The 15,261-nt window shown below is 53.4% G+C and overlaps 6 protein-coding genes across 8 annotated transcripts; 3 read left to right on the top strand and 3 right to left on the bottom strand.

Moving 5' to 3' along the window:
* The first annotated feature begins 36 nt into the window (after nt 1–36).
* LOC9633235 (probable polyamine oxidase 2) lies at nt 37–2,573 on the top strand. The gene is made up of 10 exons (XM_002960665.2): nt 37–283; nt 338–432; nt 494–582; nt 640–753; nt 958–1,045; nt 1,098–1,183; nt 1,237–1,339; nt 1,392–1,489; nt 1,548–1,977; nt 2,038–2,573. The coding sequence occupies exons 1-10, from the start codon at nt 256–258 to the stop codon at nt 2,338–2,340; spliced, it is 1,434 nt and encodes a 477-aa protein (XP_002960711.1). The 5' UTR covers nt 37–255; the 3' UTR covers nt 2,341–2,573.
* LOC9656506 (tubby-related protein 3) lies at nt 2,547–4,124 on the bottom strand. The gene is made up of 9 exons (XM_024674315.1): nt 4,015–4,124; nt 3,876–3,954; nt 3,724–3,814; nt 3,598–3,672; nt 3,319–3,518; nt 3,135–3,270; nt 2,983–3,078; nt 2,666–2,938; nt 2,547–2,612 (listed from the first exon to the last, which is right to left on the bottom strand). The coding sequence occupies exons 1-9, from the start codon at nt 4,067–4,069 to the stop codon at nt 2,547–2,549; spliced, it is 1,071 nt and encodes a 356-aa protein (XP_024530083.1). The 5' UTR covers nt 4,070–4,124.
* Nucleotides 4,100–7,214, top strand: LOC9656505 (AUGMIN subunit 3). Its single transcript, XM_024669258.1, has 18 exons — nt 4,100–4,352; nt 4,405–4,508; nt 4,560–4,755; nt 4,812–4,878; nt 4,939–5,042; nt 5,101–5,176; nt 5,234–5,291; nt 5,365–5,496; nt 5,550–5,619; nt 5,669–5,726; nt 5,781–5,836; nt 5,899–6,051; nt 6,114–6,225; nt 6,273–6,408; nt 6,464–6,539; nt 6,602–6,697; nt 6,743–6,893; nt 6,945–7,214. The coding sequence occupies exons 1-17, from the start codon at nt 4,140–4,142 to the stop codon at nt 6,869–6,871; spliced, it is 1,836 nt and encodes a 611-aa protein (XP_024525026.1). The 5' UTR covers nt 4,100–4,139; the 3' UTR covers nt 6,872–6,893; nt 6,945–7,214.
* A 134-nt stretch (nt 7,215–7,348) lies between these two features.
* Nucleotides 7,349–10,195, bottom strand: LOC9633083 (protein CHROMATIN REMODELING 19). The gene is made up of 12 exons (XM_002960002.2): nt 9,810–10,195; nt 9,615–9,732; nt 9,517–9,557; nt 9,211–9,461; nt 8,980–9,160; nt 8,714–8,920; nt 8,523–8,651; nt 8,315–8,473; nt 8,190–8,267; nt 7,999–8,135; nt 7,716–7,934; nt 7,349–7,663 (listed from the first exon to the last, which is right to left on the bottom strand). Exons 1-12 carry the CDS (start codon nt 10,149–10,151, stop codon nt 7,504–7,506), a joined length of 2,022 nt encoding a protein of 673 aa, XP_002960048.2. The 5' UTR covers nt 10,152–10,195; the 3' UTR covers nt 7,349–7,503.
* On the bottom strand, nt 10,058–11,661 carry LOC9656508 (jmjC domain-containing protein 7). Of its 3 annotated transcripts, none has more exons than XM_024669283.1 (5): nt 10,796–11,661; nt 10,571–10,752; nt 10,419–10,489; nt 10,224–10,350; nt 10,058–10,165 (listed from the first exon to the last, which is right to left on the bottom strand). In XM_024669283.1, the coding sequence occupies exons 1-4, from the start codon at nt 11,624–11,626 to the stop codon at nt 10,262–10,264; spliced, it is 1,173 nt and encodes a 390-aa protein (XP_024525051.1). In that variant the 5' UTR covers nt 11,627–11,661; the 3' UTR covers nt 10,058–10,165; nt 10,224–10,261. The 3 variants fall into 3 exon arrangements, with proteins under 3 accessions (XP_024525051.1, XP_024525045.1, XP_024525057.1); XM_024669277.1 differs by having other exon boundaries at nt 10,059–10,175; XM_024669289.1 differs by having other exon boundaries at nt 10,059–10,175; nt 10,571–10,743.
* Nucleotides 11,662–11,682: 21 nt separating this feature from the next.
* Nucleotides 11,683–14,842, top strand: LOC9633082 (protein SNOWY COTYLEDON 3). Its single transcript, XM_024669223.1, has 8 exons — nt 11,683–11,806; nt 11,884–11,997; nt 12,057–13,761; nt 13,824–13,943; nt 14,003–14,119; nt 14,184–14,273; nt 14,324–14,431; nt 14,492–14,842. The coding sequence occupies exons 3-8, from the start codon at nt 12,211–12,213 to the stop codon at nt 14,606–14,608; spliced, it is 2,103 nt and encodes a 700-aa protein (XP_024524991.1). The 5' UTR covers nt 11,683–11,806; nt 11,884–11,997; nt 12,057–12,210; the 3' UTR covers nt 14,609–14,842.
* The last annotated feature ends 419 nt before the right edge of the window (nt 14,843–15,261 follow it).

Below are 15,261 nucleotides of genomic sequence, written 5' to 3'. Positions count from 1 at the left end.
GGGGTTTAGGGCTGCTGGTGGTAAATCTCCAGGAGGCGGAGAGAGAGAGAGAGAGAGGGAGCGCGTGTGTATGCCTGCTGCTGCTTGATGCGCGCCGCCTGCCGCATGACTCCTTTCAATCCTGTCTTCTTTATGTTCCTCTTCCTCGTCTTTCCTTTCAAGTATCTTCACTTGTGTTTGATAGTCAAGCCGTTAATACAGGGCAGCGCGCCCGTGTCTTAGATTCGTCCATCTGCCAGATCCTTGCACTGCTATATGGCTCCAGCATCGCAAAACAAAGGAGGTATGTGTCATCGCTTTCCCGGATCAGTCTTGCTTACGCTTGGAGACTGCGCAGGCCACGTCCATGATGGTCCGCCGTCTGTGATTGTTGTTGGGGCTGGAGTCGCGGGTCTCGCAGCCGCAAGGGCCCTGCACAAGGCTTCGTTTAAGGTATGGTGTCGGTTTCCTATATGTCAATCAAGAGCACCGAGCTCAATGGGGGGGCTGGCAGGTCACGGTTCTGGAATCGCGTGGCCGGATTGGAGGCCGAGTTCACACCGACTATTCGTTCGGTTTCCCAGTTGACATGGGCGCGTCCTGGTAAACGCTAGCAATCTCTTGCCCCGGATATTTTAACTTGCCTTTGCGTGTTTGCAGGCTACACGGCGTGAGCGAAGACAATCCTCTGGCGTCCGTGATTGGGCGCTTGGGCCTGCCTCTTTACCGCACCAGCGGCGATAACTCTGTTCTCTATGACCATGACTTGGAAAGGCACGTTGCTTTGTGTGTGTTTAGGCTGCATCTGTAGGTGCATTCTCATGAGCATGGTGGCTGGTGGCTATGGTTAGCAGCAAGCCCGAGTAACCACCATTTCTCACAGGTGAAATCTCCACCTGCTTACGCCATATCTCCAACCTGAAATCTTGTTGCTGGCTTCGTTGCTCAAGCTTTACTGAACTTTTCCCTTTCCTCCAGCTATGCACTGTTTGATATGGACGGGGTCCAAGTTCCACCGGAGCTGGTCTTTCGAGTTGGCGAGTCGTTTGAAGCGCTTTTAGAGATGGTACGCGTTTTTGGGACTTGCAGCTTCTGCGACTGACGTGTTTTTGTTTCAGACCAAAAAGATTAGAGAAGAATTTCCCGAGGACATCTCTGTGTCCAAGGCATTCTCGGTCGTGCTGGAAAGGCATCCAGAGTTAAGGTAGTGGCGATTTTCTGAATTGGTGTGATAGACTACTAACAACTGCATTGTAGACAAGAAGGCCTGGCCAGGAAAGTACTCGAGTGGTATCTATGTAGGCTAGAAGGCTGGTTTGGAGCGGACGCTGACCAGATATCTGTGCGATGTTGGGACGAGGTATGTTGTTTGTTGGCCCAGAGGGCTTAGTTATGAACACTTTGGTGCGCAGGAGGAGCTGCTTGAAGGGGGCCACGGGCTCATGGTCCGGGGGTATTTCCCCGTCGTTCGACATCTAGCGGAGGGTATAGATATTCGGCTCAACCATAGGTGAGTGAGTTAAGCCCCATTCGCACGCACAGGTTGCTTATGTTTTGGTATGCAACAGAGTCGTTCAAGTGATTCGACACAGTCAAGGAGTGAAGATTGTTACCGAGGATTCCCAAGTGTTTGAGGCGGACGCTGCAGTTGTGGCTGTTCCCGCGGGTGTTTTGAAGGCCAAAATCATCCGTTTCGAGCCGCGACTGCCGGCTTGGAAGGAAGAAGCTTTTGCCGGCCTTGGACTTGGCAATGAGAACAAGATTGCTTTATGCTTTGACGTGGTGTTTTGGCCGAATGTGGAGTTTCTGGGCGTGGTTGCTTCCACAACGTACAGCTGCAGCTACTTTTTGAATCTGCACAAGCCAACGGGCCATCCCGTCCTCGTGTACATGCCCGCTGGCCGCCTCGCGGACGATATTGAGAAGCTGTCGGATATGGAAGCTGCGAGCTTTGCATTCGGCCTGTTGCAGAAAATCCTTCCAAATGCCGCCAAACCTGTAAGTAGTTTCATTCCTCGTGGTTTGTCAAGGTTGACGGAACCCGGGTGTGCATTGCAGGTCAAGTTCCTGGTATCACGCTGGGGGTCCGACATCAATTCTCTGGGTTGCTATACCTACGACATGGTTGGGAAGCAACACGAACTGTATGAGCAGCTGCGGGCTCCGGTGGACACACTCTTCTTTGCCGGCGAAGCCACTAGCGCGAGCTTTCCCGGCACTGTGCACGGTGCCTTCGCCACTGGGGCACTCGCGGCGTCAGAGTGTCGCAAGGGCCTCGTTGAGCGCGGCAAGTGCCTGGAGCTCTTCCAACCTGCAATGGCGGCCGAGGACATGCGACCCTTGCAAATCTCTCGCCTTTGATTCTTCTCTCGTCTATCATTTGTGGTCGAGGCTGGACAAGCACAACGCAAAAGCCTACGCATACACATTGTTATTGTTAAGGGGATGTAGTTTAATTCGCTTCAGGAGTTACCTGAAATGCTGATATTGGATATCTGTAGTCCATTGTGTAGATATTCTTGTCAACCTGGGTGCCATGACATTGTCATGCTGCGCACCAAGAGAAATTACAATAATAAAAGCACCTTTATGAACTGGAGAGCAATGCAGTTCCGCGCGTTCTCTGCCACCAGCTGGAGCCACCACAGAAGAAGAGCTGCAGATAAGACATTAAAATCACTCAAACCTGAAAGTTCCGTTTCGAGGCCTGGCCGTGGCGCTCTTCAACGTTGCACTTGTTGTGCAAGACCGTCATCCTGTCAAGCTCTCGACCGCTCTTGTACCTGTCAAGGATGGTACTTGAGCCCTTTGTCAGCGGCTGGAAGACACAAGGCTTGAGGTCCTCAGCCAATGCAGGTATGACGGCCGTCATCCTCCCGCGCCCTCTTCCAAACACATTTCTCCGGTAAATCACGCCGCCAACCTCCACTCTCACGCTCTTGGACGACAAACTGTCAAGTTACCCAGCGCGCGTTAAAGCCCGAGCAGCCAGCCGAGGTGTTAGAAAGCCTCAAGGACCAACCATTTACCAGGCTCAAATGACGGGCGCTGGCCCTTGTCATAAACCAAAAACTCGGTCCTCACAAAATTGGAACGTAGCTGCGAGACAGGACACATTGTCAAGATGAGCTGAGCGAGGACAAGAGCTCCACCACCTTTCCAAAGTAGTTCCCTGTCTTGTTTGATATGTCGTTCTCGTCTATAGAAATGGCATAGTTGCTGGTCCTGCTCTTTTTCCTCTTCCTGGCAGACAAGAGAAAGCGGTCCCTCTCGCCCAGGCAAAGCTTGTACCTGGTAGCAGCACAAGTTATATGGAGAGAGTGAGCGTAGATGCAATACCTTGAGTAGAGCATGTTAGGCTCGTGCTTTCTGTATATGTGGCACTGGAAGTGGCCACCGCTCTTGGGGCCCGGAGCATTGAGAAATACTCGAAAGTCCAGGATGTCGGGCACGAGTTGCCTGAAGCACGGAACGTCCCTGTGCGCTGGATCGTAAACAGGAGTGATGCCTTGCTCTAGCAGGCGCCGTTCCAAAGGATCCTACACTTCACAAAGTCAAGCTAGTTGGTTGTCAGCCACCACAGTCGGAAATAGGAATCGCGATGGCGGCCTCCTTCACCTTGGCTTCGAAGTCCCTGCAGCGATGGTAGGTCCAAATCTCATCTGCGTCATTGGCATCCTGGAGCTTCCGTGCCTGAAGTGGCACTGGTAACGTTGAGAGGTTTTCTATGACCGTATAGCTTACCTTGTCCTCCATGAACCGGCTGCGAAGGCTGTCTTGCATCAACTCTTTCCTTCTCACCGGCAATGGCCTCGACACCTTCCAGGCCTTTTTACTGATGGTCACACAAACACACAGATCAAGTGGAAAAATGAGAATGCGCAGGGGCGACTCACCCATCGCAGACCGAGGCATTCATTCGAGCAGGAGCTGAGACGCTGGACCTCGGAGAGAGAAAGTCATTGAGGACGAGCCCTGCGAATTAAAGAGGTGGGAAAGTTGGAAATGAGGGAACGAGAGCGCGCGCGCTCCTACTTGGAGAGACGTGGGCTTGATCGGTGGCAAGCTTGTTGGATGGATGGCTGCCCATGGCGAGCGATCCTGGGTAACGGTGGATGACCTAAAAAATTTGGAGTGTTAGGGCTTTTGCGTGCGCGGCAATGAGCGGGGCGAGGCTGTGCACGCTCCTGGCCGATCTCGGCTATGATTCCTGGCAAATGCTGGATCCAGACAGCTACGAGTGGCCCTTCCAGTACGAAGAGACGAGGCCACTCCTCGACTGGCTGTGTACCAATCTGCGAACCTCCAATGTGCTCACTGTGCCCGAGCTCCATCACTACACCCAGCTGCTCAGCCAAGGAAAGCTTCTCCAGGTGAGCTTGCGCTTCTTTTCTCGTGCCATCCATCCAGCGTGCGCGACTCCAGGGCGAGGACCTGGATTTTGCCTACGGCAGCATCTCCGCGTTTGAGAGCAAGAGATCAACACAGGAGGCCGTCTTGGGTGCTGAGGAGTCCCTCAAGGAGATCCGGTAATCCATCCAGCTTCCTCTTTCTTGACTCCCTCGGCTTTCTTTCCCCAGGGAAGGCACGCACTGCCTCAAAGAAGAGGCTTCCGCATTGCAGCGGAGGGTCCAGCTTCTGCAAGCACACATGGACTCGCTCACTGCCTACACGTCGTCGCTCATGCAAGGGCGAAGAGCCAGAGTTGCTGTCGCATCCGCCGCAGGCAACCAGATGATGGTCGCCGAGGAGAAGCTGGCTAGTCGCAACTTAGAGGTAACTTTCTCTCTCGTCTTCTCTCTGCTGGCTAGGCATCCACAATTCACTCGCAGATGAACACCGTCCTTGACAAGCTTGCCTCGTCCGCTAGAGAGCTTGCGCACTATCACTCGGGGGAAGGTGCTTTGCTTGTTCTTTCTATGTTTTCTTACGTTTGCACGGGATTTTTGGCGGCTGCAGAGCAAGGGATCTTTCTTTCGTTTGCCGACTTGGGTCATTTCTTGGTTCAAGATCAAGCCTGTACCAAACAGCTCAACGAGTGGTTTGTGAAGCAGTTTGATGTGGTAAGGCACAGTTTGTGCATGAGCACCACGCCGGTTTAACGATGCTCGCGTGTCACAGGGTCCCTCCCGGTTAGTAGCCGAAGAAGGAAAGTCTAAATGTTCGTGGGTGACACTTGATGATTTGGTAACGCAAGGTAAACACGGCCGGCACATTTGCTTTCTCCAGACTGACTGGCTCTCCTCGTGTTCAGGAGACTCCGAGAAGAGCCACCATAGGCGAGTTTTGGAACTGCAGCGCCTGCGCTCCATGTACGCACGTTGTCACTTCTTACGTGCTAGCTCTGCTGTAACTGCTTGTCTTGTTCTTTCTGGAATAGGACAGTTTCGGCATAAGCGAGAGACAGTGGATTGACGCTCAAGTTGAAAAGGCGAAGCAGCTGGCAGTGCTTGCGACAGTCAAGTTGCAGGCTTCCGCCGATCAAGCGTATGTCCATTCAGATCTTCATTCCTTAAGGTAGGCGGCATTCTCCATTCCAGCTGCGTCGGTTGACGAGTCTAGTAGTGAAGGCGGAGGAATGCAGATGTAGGAAGCGAGCTGCATCCACTTGTTTTGAAGGAGGACAAGCTGCTTTCTGAGGCAAGTCTTTGAGTTTTCCAGACCGCGTGTAACTCATGTTGTGCCGCAGGCTGTTCCTTCACTGTGCTGGGAACTCGCGCAACTTCAAGACACGTATATTTTACAAGGTGATCACCTACACTTTTTATCTGCGGCTAACAGTGCTGGCAATGTGTTTTCAGGAGACTATGACCTCAAGGTCATGCGGCAGGAGTACTACATGTCGCAACAGAAACGGGTTGAGCTTTCAAGTTGATGATCTCGCGCTTGTTTTAACGAATTTTGGTGGGTGCCTGCTAGTTCATCAGCCACTTGGTCTGCCAACTCGCTCGGCATCGTTTCCTTGAGATCGCTTGCCATCTTGAGAGGAGATCTATGAACGGTGCATTTGAGCTGCTGAGGGCAATAGAGTCAGAGCTCGACGGGTACACCCAGGCTACCATCGGGCGCATTGTGAGATGGCGCATGACATTTCCTGACCTGTTTGACGGGCCCTTGTTTTTGTGGTTTCTCAGGATCGGTGTCTGTCATTGTCGCAAGCGGGTGCCGAAGCACAAGAGCATGGCGCTGTGGATGATCGCGACACTTTTCTGCATCGCGTTAGAGACCTCTTGAACATATATACATGTAAGGATGCGCCGCAAACGCGAAAGAGACTCATGCCTGGCTTACAGATGAACAGGGAGCCATTCCAATCTACGTGTCAGTTCCAGGTCTAGTCCAGCAGGTGAACAACTTGCAGGCAGAGTTGCAATCCCTACAACTGGAGCTTGACAATACTGAGGACAAAGCGAAATGCATAAGCGAGCTGTGAGTACAATCTATCACAGGTGCCATATTCAATCTACTGCTCGGCTTGTTGCAGCCTGACCATCATCAGAAGAATGCAGCAGCTTCTCTTTGCGTCATCGACGACTGCGCAACCAATTCTAACTCCTTGGGTATGCAAACCCGCCCGCTCTGCTCGTACTAACACTCAGTTTCGTGCTGCGCCGCCGAACAGCCGTTGATGAAAGAGCTGGCGGACATGGAAAAGGTGAATTCCCAGCTTTCCTTGGCAATAGAGGAAGTGACTCGCGAGCACCGGGAGAAGGCAGAGGTACGGGCTGATTAGAAAGTCTCACCGTTAATCCATTGCATGCAGATTGTCAAACACCACCCTCATGAGGTTGGCAGGGAGAAGCAGGTGTTTGTCAACTTTTTCTGTGCTCCTGATCGGCTGCGGAGTCAGGTAAGGGAGCTGGCGGCACGGGTCAAGTCTATGCAGGCTTAGCCTTCTCTAAGCCATGTCAAAGGTGTGATTGTAAAGCTTCTACTTTTCTTTGTTTCAATATATTCTCTTCCAGGTGCTGGAGCTGCCATCTGGTGCAGTTTGACTTCGAAGAACACAAGCTTGAAAAATTAGGCTTGACATGCGAGAAAACACGAAGTGGTGGGACGCAAGATTTGGACCATGGTAACTTTGGTTCCTGCAAGTGCAATCGAGGAGAGATTCAGAGGCGTTGGGCTATGGGGTTTGTCAACCACACAGCATTAATTTCTAGTGTATAAAATCGACTAGATCCATTAGATGGATCATGGTTTAAGAAATTTCTGGCTCAGTGCTGAAGGTCCAAGCTGGAGTCGCGTCTCATATGGTACCGGTGCATTTCTATAGTTGCATGAAGGGTACAAAAATCTGATAACAGGCTGATCCAGTTGATACTGTGCGCGCACGGTGGATGTTGGAACAGGCTCCTGACTCCGAATCAAAAAGTTTGTTTTTATCTTTTTTAATTTTCATTATAAATTTTACAAAGTGCGTGGTTTAGGGCTCAAAGCCATATAATATCGGCGTCAATCCGAGCACCACATTTGTGTTCCTCCAAATAATCCTCCGAGGTCTATACACATTTTAAGAAGCGATCAACTCAATATCATCGATAATATCTGTCCCATTGTTCTCTCGTCTTCATCAGCGGACGGCGACGACGACGACACATCGCCCTCGAGAACAGCATCCAAGACGAGCTTGCGCTGCGCAATCCCAAATATGTTCTCATCAACCGTCGACTTGGTCACCAGCCTGAGCCAAGAAAAACATAAGCAGCTTGCAAACACACCATAAAACCATATACCTGTAGACTGTCACGGACTTGGACTGACCAATTCGGTGGCACCGGTCCTCGGCTTGGCGGTCCATCTGCGGGTTGAAATCCACGTCGTGGATGATGACAGTATCCGCGCCCGTGAGATTGAGACCCTGGCCACCAGCTCGAGTAGAGAGCAGGAACGCAAATATGTCGAGCTCCTTGTTGAAATCGTCCACCAGGCTCTGTCGCTCACAAACTTGAGTGCTGCAAGGAGAAAAACAGCTAGCATCATGGATCATTCACTGCAACGCAGAGCTTTGGTACGTACCTCCCGTCCAGACGCCTGTAGCTGAGATTCATAACCTGGAGCACCCACTCGAGGATATCCAGCATTCCTGTCCACTGGCTGAATATCAAAGGCCGGTGACCTGCGCTCTGCAAGTGAGGGAGAAGCTTCACCAGGAGCTGCAACAACAAACTCGTTAGGCACACAAAACATAACAGAAGGCATGGTTTCACCTGGCATTTTGCAGATTCGAGGGCATCTTTGTCACGCAATTTGGAGTGGCTCGCCAACATCCCATGCGTACAGCAGAGCTACACCACAAGACACAGTTTATTTTTATATGGGTGCTTGTCGGTACCTTGTGCAACGTATAGTCATTGTAACTACTGAGCTCCTCGACGATGCGCTCCAGTGTACACTCACTGCCAAAAATGCCATGCTGAAAGCACCTCTTGGCCAGCTTCTCCACGTCATTATTCGTGTAGATTCGTCGGACGAGCAGCGGGTGGTTCGCCAGCTGCAGCAAGCCACACGCACTCCTGACTTGGACACAAACTCAACCAAACCTTTCGAAGCTGCGTGAAGATGCTCGAAACCTGCCGTTGGGGACACGAGGACGTAAAAGACTGTCGATACTCCACCAACGCTTCCCTGTATGCAACATCTTGGCTTTCCACCATGTCAACCGATTCCACCTGGACATACGGTAGAACGTAAAAGATGAAATACTGCACCAGATAGGATCAGGTACGCGTACCTTTTGAAGTTTTGGTGTCAGTTGATCCATCACGGCGGCCTTCACACGACGTAAAACAAATGGCGAAAGTATGGCCTGGATCTGCTTGATAAGGTCGATGTTATCTGCAGTCAACACCCTTCTCCCATTTCTGTTGTCCAGGATCGCATCGAACTCGCAGTTTGTGAAGATGGCCGGCATTGTGAATTCTAGTAATGACCAGAGCTCCTGGAGAGGGAGAAAAAAGACAATCGGAGACTCAGCGCAAGTTACATCCACAAACGCACCTGGAGGTCGTTTTGCAAAGGGGTCCCGGTTATCATCAAGCGGTGGCAAGCCCGCCGGGCTAGCGACTTGAGGTTCCTGTTCCTGTAGCTCGTGCGATCTTTGAGAAGATGCGCTTCGTCCATGACAATACAGCTCCACTTCCACTTCCTCAGCATGCTGCGATCATCCTTGGACGCTGCACTGGCGAAATGGAAAACTGGTGGGAGAAAGCAAGCCAAGTATCCGCCTACCTCTTTCGCTCGAAGAGAGAATAGCCGGTCAAGAACACGTGAAACGGGGGTGGCTTGTCGGACCTCGCCGCAGACAGGAGCTCGTCTTTGAAGGCACTGCGCTCGTTACCATGGAATGGAATGACAGTGAAGGCAGGGCACCACTTTTCGAGCTCCCGCTGCCAGTTCTCTAGGACCGAAGCGGGAGTGACGATGAGATGCGGACCAGCGTCGCCATCCAGGTGCTTTATAAGCGCCAGAAACGCAATTGCCTGCAAGCACGATCACGTTTGGCGTATTTCCGGGAGACCAAAGTTGCCTACTTACCTGCACAGTCTTTCCTAGGCCCATCTCGTCGGCAAGGATCGCTGCGATGGGCAAAAAGGATGAGAAGCAGCACTGGTACTAGGAAAAGCGGTGCTCACCTCCGCCTAGACGCTTGCGATAGAGCAAAAGAAGGAAGTTAACCCCCACAACTTGGTAAGGGCAGAGCATTTGATCCTTGTTGGAGCCAGCCATCTGGCACGCTGCTTGTACCTCGGCCTGCGAGTAGAAAGAATCAATCTCGAGCAAAGAAAGAAAGAAAGAAAGAAAGAAAGAAAGAGAGCAAATAAACTTACATGAGAGACGAGCTTCGCGGCCTCGGTTAGCGCACTCCGGAGCTTGGCAGTGATCCTCTCGCATTTCCCCAGCGTGTGCTTGATCACATCCTGGGGCCTTCCCTGCAGAAGCCGGATGGACGCATCGTCCTCCTCCAGGCCGATCGCCAGGCCATCGTCAGCTCTAGGCCTCAATGCCACGCTCTCCTCCTCATCGTCCTCGTCCCCCGGATCAATGACAGCCCTGCGACTCCTCTTGCCACTCACGCATTCGCCCTCGCCATCGTCGTCATCGCTCACCACCACTCTCCTGCGACTCCCACCGCCGCCTGTGCGCCTTGGAGCGCCCTCTCCCGCCTGCATTCCTCCCAGCTCCACTACAAAGCCCTAAAACTCCGCTTTGATCTATCAGCCCTAGACACGAGTAAAAGGTACCTGTGAGTGATAGTGATATATATATATATATATATATATCACTCGATAGTGGTGTTCTTCTTCTTGTTGACACAGGATTCCAGGAAGTTGAAGTATGCGTATCTGATATCGAACGCCATGTCGTACCCTGGAGAGAGAAAACAAGCCAAATAAAGAAAAAGCAAAGGAGGGACACGGCGCTAACAAACGACTTACAGAAATTGATGGCGATTGTCCTGCCTCCCGAGTCGGGCCGCTGAGTGACATGGTGGAACCACATACTGGGCCTACACACACACGCACACACACACACGCGAGCAGCGCAGTTAGATCATTCAATGGAGTTTGTTTTGAGAGGAGGAGCTCACAAATAAAGGATCTCTCCAGCTCCAACTGTGCAGTGGAACGGCTCGCCACCTCCGCTGCTGAAGTACCTGGGAAACTTGTGCTTGTCTTGATGGCGGCACTCGGGATCCACGCTCGCCCACGGCACCATTCTCCGCGGGCGATCGCTCCTCATCACCAGCTTGCGCTCGTCCTCCTGCTGTGCCTGTTACGCATATATATATCAGCTAGCGAGCAAGGAATTTTACCGGCGATGGCACGTAGCTTGCGGCGGGGTAGTCACGGATGTAGAGCCTGTGGACGTCCACGGGTGGCAGCAGCGTGAAGTGCTTCTCCCCCGCCACAACAGCGTACAGGTTCTCGTAGTGATCCTTGTGGAAGGATGTCACGGAGTTCTCGTTGCCAATCCAGAGATTGACAGCCTCGGGCAGTGAGCCCAGCGCTTGAGTCGCCCACGGGATGTCGGCCTCCACGTCGTCGATCAGCCGCGAGTACTCTGTGCGCAGGCAGTCGTTTTGCTGCTGGAGGTAGGCTACGTTGCTACTGCTTCTCTTGCCGAGAACAGCTTCCAGAGCTTGGGCGAAAGGCATCGACTGGACGTGAGCGCTGACGAACATGAGCGTTTCCTGGTCGCCATCGATGGGATCCAGATCGCCGTCGCCACCGCCGTCGGCATCTGGTAGCATTTCCATGCCGCGCACGTCGACGATTGAGTCTGCGCGGCCATCTGGAGTGAAATGGACGCTGACCTGCTGATCCCCAAGCGCTGCGCGAAGATAATCGTTGGACCACTTGCGGAGAGCGCTCCAGTGCTGGATGCCGCCCGTTACAATGCACGGCTTACCCGGCATGACGAAATCGCGAAGGAAACGCAGCGGAGACACGGGCGCTGCGACGCGCTCCACCTGGCTGCCCAGCGAGAGCTCGCGCGCCTCCCGGGACAGTAGCTCCATGGCCTCCTCCATGGCGCCAGAGCCAGAGCCAAGAATCCTAGCTAAAACCCTCCAAAGATAAAATGTATGCGCCCCGTGACCGGGAAAATGGGCCACCTCGTAGCGTTGCCGTACGAGCGCCATCATGTCCAAAACTCCTGATACGGAGTGGTAAGTAATCTCTTTTTACTGGCCGTGTGTGTTGGGGCGGAGCAGGGAGGAGGAGCCAGCGCCATCGCCATCGCCGCCTCCAAGCAGTAGTGGCAGTGGGTCTAGGGCTCCAGCGGCGGTGCACGACTAGGCGCCGCGCGTAGGATGTAGAAGAAGGTACTCGCTGCTGAGCCGAGATGGGATCATCGGGTCGGGCGGCCGCGAGACATTGATAATCGTGCTCTGCTGCGCAGGTCCTGATCTATCTTTCTTTGCGGGAAATTTGGAGGCTTCTTGGCTCGCATGTCGAATCTGTGCCATCGCGCATGGCGAATGCGCCATTTCTTGCGGCCTCCCTCGCAATGCAGGTAGGCTTTCCCTCTTTCCGGGCCTCAGATCTTCCCCGTTGATCGTCTTTAATTGGCAGCTCCGCGGATCTTAACAGTGGGGGAGAGATTCGAGAAAGAATGTAGAGCGCGGGGAGGAGGAGAATCCCGGTCGCGTGTCCGCATGCCCTAATTTAGGGCAGGCCAGGGGCAGATGAGGAAGCGGAAGCTCGGCGATAGCAGCACTGGTTGATCATGGTCGCTGCTTTGTCTTCGTCATCACCAGCCACAGCCACAGCCACAGCCACAGCCACAGGAGGAGTGCCACAACAAAGAGGGGATTCCATCCCAGCTCTGGCAGACAAAGGCTCTAGTGGCAATGGGGAGATCCTACGCAAGCAACACCGCAGCAGGGAAATCACCTCCAGGTACAAGTCCACCACACCGACCTCCATTCCCACCCCGACTCCCACCACTCCAGCTCGCCGCTTTCCTTCTCCTCTCATCGGTCGCAGCTCCAATGGCCCGGAAGGCCCCAAGCGAGCAGTGTCGGCGGAGCGCAAGAGGCCCGACTCGCCAGCCTCGTCTTCGTCAACCACTAGCGGCAGCAGTGGCCGGCCAGGTACTCCGAGAACGGTGCCGAGAGTTTCTTCTGGGCCGGGGAATGCAGATGCGTTGCGCTCGGCTCAGCGCTTGTGGCCCTCCACCCACGCTCTATCCGCATCCTTGCAGCTGGATCATACTCTGAGGCCCGCCGAGAATGGCATCCGCAGGAGCTTATCTTCGGACAAGGCCCCGTCTGACAGGAAGGGGACACCAGAGAGGAAGAGAACTCCTGTTCGGCGGCCAACAACGGATCAGGCTGAGAATGCACGGCCTCAAGACAACTCCGGTGTGCACAGGTGGTCTGCTGGAAACTCTCCGAAAGCACTGAGCCGGAGCGTAGATCTTAGCTCCGACAAAGATAAAGGTGGAAAGATGACAGGTCTAGTGGTGCAGGGACGAGCCATGAATGGTACCACTCGGCCGGTAAAGCGTACACCTCCAATACGCAGTTTGACAAGGTCGATCAACGATGGCCCGTTGCCTGACTCGCCACAAAGTGTATCTCGGCATATGCTCTCGGAGAGCAGGGGAAGGCCCAAACGGGACCTTGAAAGTGGCGGAGGCCGAGACATGGCCCAACATCAACAGCAGGTTGACGAGTCTGTTCGACAGCTTCCTGATGAAACGGAACTAGCAAGTTTGGAGAGCCAACCATCGCTGGATAACCTCTCGGACTGCGAGAGCCTATCTTCGTCGGGCTCCGGTGCCACCACCGTCACTTCTTCCGGGTCTGTGAAGCGCACTACAGCCAGGTCGAGGCGTCTCTCTCAGGGTGACATAGTTGGCTGCTCGCTGACGGACCAAGATTTTTCTACGTTGGGAGGGAAGAATGTTCGCCGGTTGAAGAGTCTGTCGGTTTCGACTGCCTCGCAGTCTACGGCGATGTCACCCTCCCGTCTGTCGGCGCAGCAGCCACCGTCCCCGTCCCGGATGCTGGTATCCTCCCCATTTCGAAGTATTCCGAGTCCCACCAGGACGAGGATTCCATCGTTTCAGCTTCCACCAAGCGGGCACAGCAGCCGAGCTAGCAGCATTTCCAGCTTGCTACATTTTCCCATGGACATGCGCAAAGGAAAGAAAGCTATGAGCCAACAGGAAGAAGCTCAGTATCTGCGTATACTGCACAACCGCTGGCTTCAGTGGTGCTTTGTCAACGCTCGAGCGGAGGCTGCAAAAAATGCTCAGAGGGCCATAGCAGAGGTGAACGTCTCTAACTCTTTTTCTTTTCCTGGTGACTGATTCCATTCTATAACATTTGGCAGAGGTCCATCTACAACGCGTGGCTGCAAACGTCGGAGCTTCGAAAGTCTGTAGCCATGAAACGGATCAAGCTGCAACAAGCGAGACAAGCGAGAAAACTCCAGGCGATTCTCTCGTCTCAGGTGAAACTCATTATGCTGTTGTCATGTACGTTGAGGCTGACATATGTATACCACCCAAGGGCCCTCACCTAGAGAGCTGGGCGGCACTTCACGCCGAGCATTCGGCTGCATTGTCTGGGGCGATGGAAGCTCTAGAGGCTGCAGTGCTGAGGGTACCTGTGACTGCCGGTGCAAGGGTAATGAATTCTTTCCTTTTTCTTCTTCTTTTCCTGATGCGACGAGATTGTTGACGATGTGCAGGCCGACGTCCAAGCTATTAGGGACGCTTTATGCTGTACGGTGGATGTCATGGGATCCTTGGGGTCGGCTGTTGTGAATCTCATGCCTAAGGTATGCATGCTCCCTGTTTCCTTGTCTTTTAACTTTATTCGCTGTCACAGACTGAGAAGATGGACGGTCTTATCTCGGGGCTTGCGGAGGTGGCCAAACAGGAAAAGGCTACACTTGAAGAGTGCGGTGCCTTACTGGATAGACTAGCTGCATTAGAGGTGCGTGGCTTGTGGTTGTTGTTGGCGACGTGCTAACTTCTTGCTTGTGGCATGGAATAGATAGAGGAAACAAGCCTGAGAACACATTTTGTGCAACTCGAGTGCGAAAAGAGTAGAACCAACCTCAACTCCTCCTGGATCGAAGCTCCACTGAGAACACCAGCAAAGACTTGCTAACTCGGCAAAGACGGCAGCAGCAGCAGCAACACTTTTGGTTTTCCTCGCTCTCCACTCATGCTCCAGCTGCTCGTTCGTTCGTTCGTTCGTTCGCGATCACGCTCCCGAAGGTATTTGTAAATTAGCTCTAGTCCTCTTTTGTTTTGCAACTGGAGAGAGAAGAGAGCGAGGAGACCTGCCGTCGATGATCTCGCCCTGTCTATACAAGCAAAAGTTAACTACCACCTTTAATCACTGACTTTTGTGCTAGAAAGATTCGAAGGATCTAGGGTTTATGGCTATGGCACTGTCGCTTGCGCGGGCGTGGGAATCTAGCATTCTCCCTCGCAGGCTCCTTCCGGCGGGCTATCGACACAAGAAGCTCATCTTCGTGGCCAGCAGCGGCCCACTCTACATCCTCGATTTTGGGCGGTACAAGAAGCGGGAGCTGGAATCGGTGCCCAATTCCTATCTCCGCTGGATCGTCACGCAGTCGCCACACAGGAAGCGCGCATACTGGGCGCCGCTAGCCCAGGCCGTGCTCGACAAGCGCAAGGCGCTCGAGGCATCCAAGTACCCGCCGCTGGTGGATCACATTGGCGTCTTCACAGAAGACCAGCTCGATCATATGTGCCGCTGTGGCCTCGTTAAGAGGGAGTGTGAGCAGAGGAAGG

This window comes from Selaginella moellendorffii, unplaced genomic scaffold (assembly GCF_000143415.4).
Source record: "Selaginella moellendorffii unplaced genomic scaffold, v1.0 SELMOscaffold_0, whole genome shotgun sequence".
Classification (NCBI taxonomy): domain Eukaryota; kingdom Viridiplantae; phylum Streptophyta; class Lycopodiopsida; order Selaginellales; family Selaginellaceae; genus Selaginella; species Selaginella moellendorffii.
The sequence above is the reverse complement of the archived record's forward strand: the minus strand, read 5'-3'. Positions and strand labels throughout refer to the sequence as shown.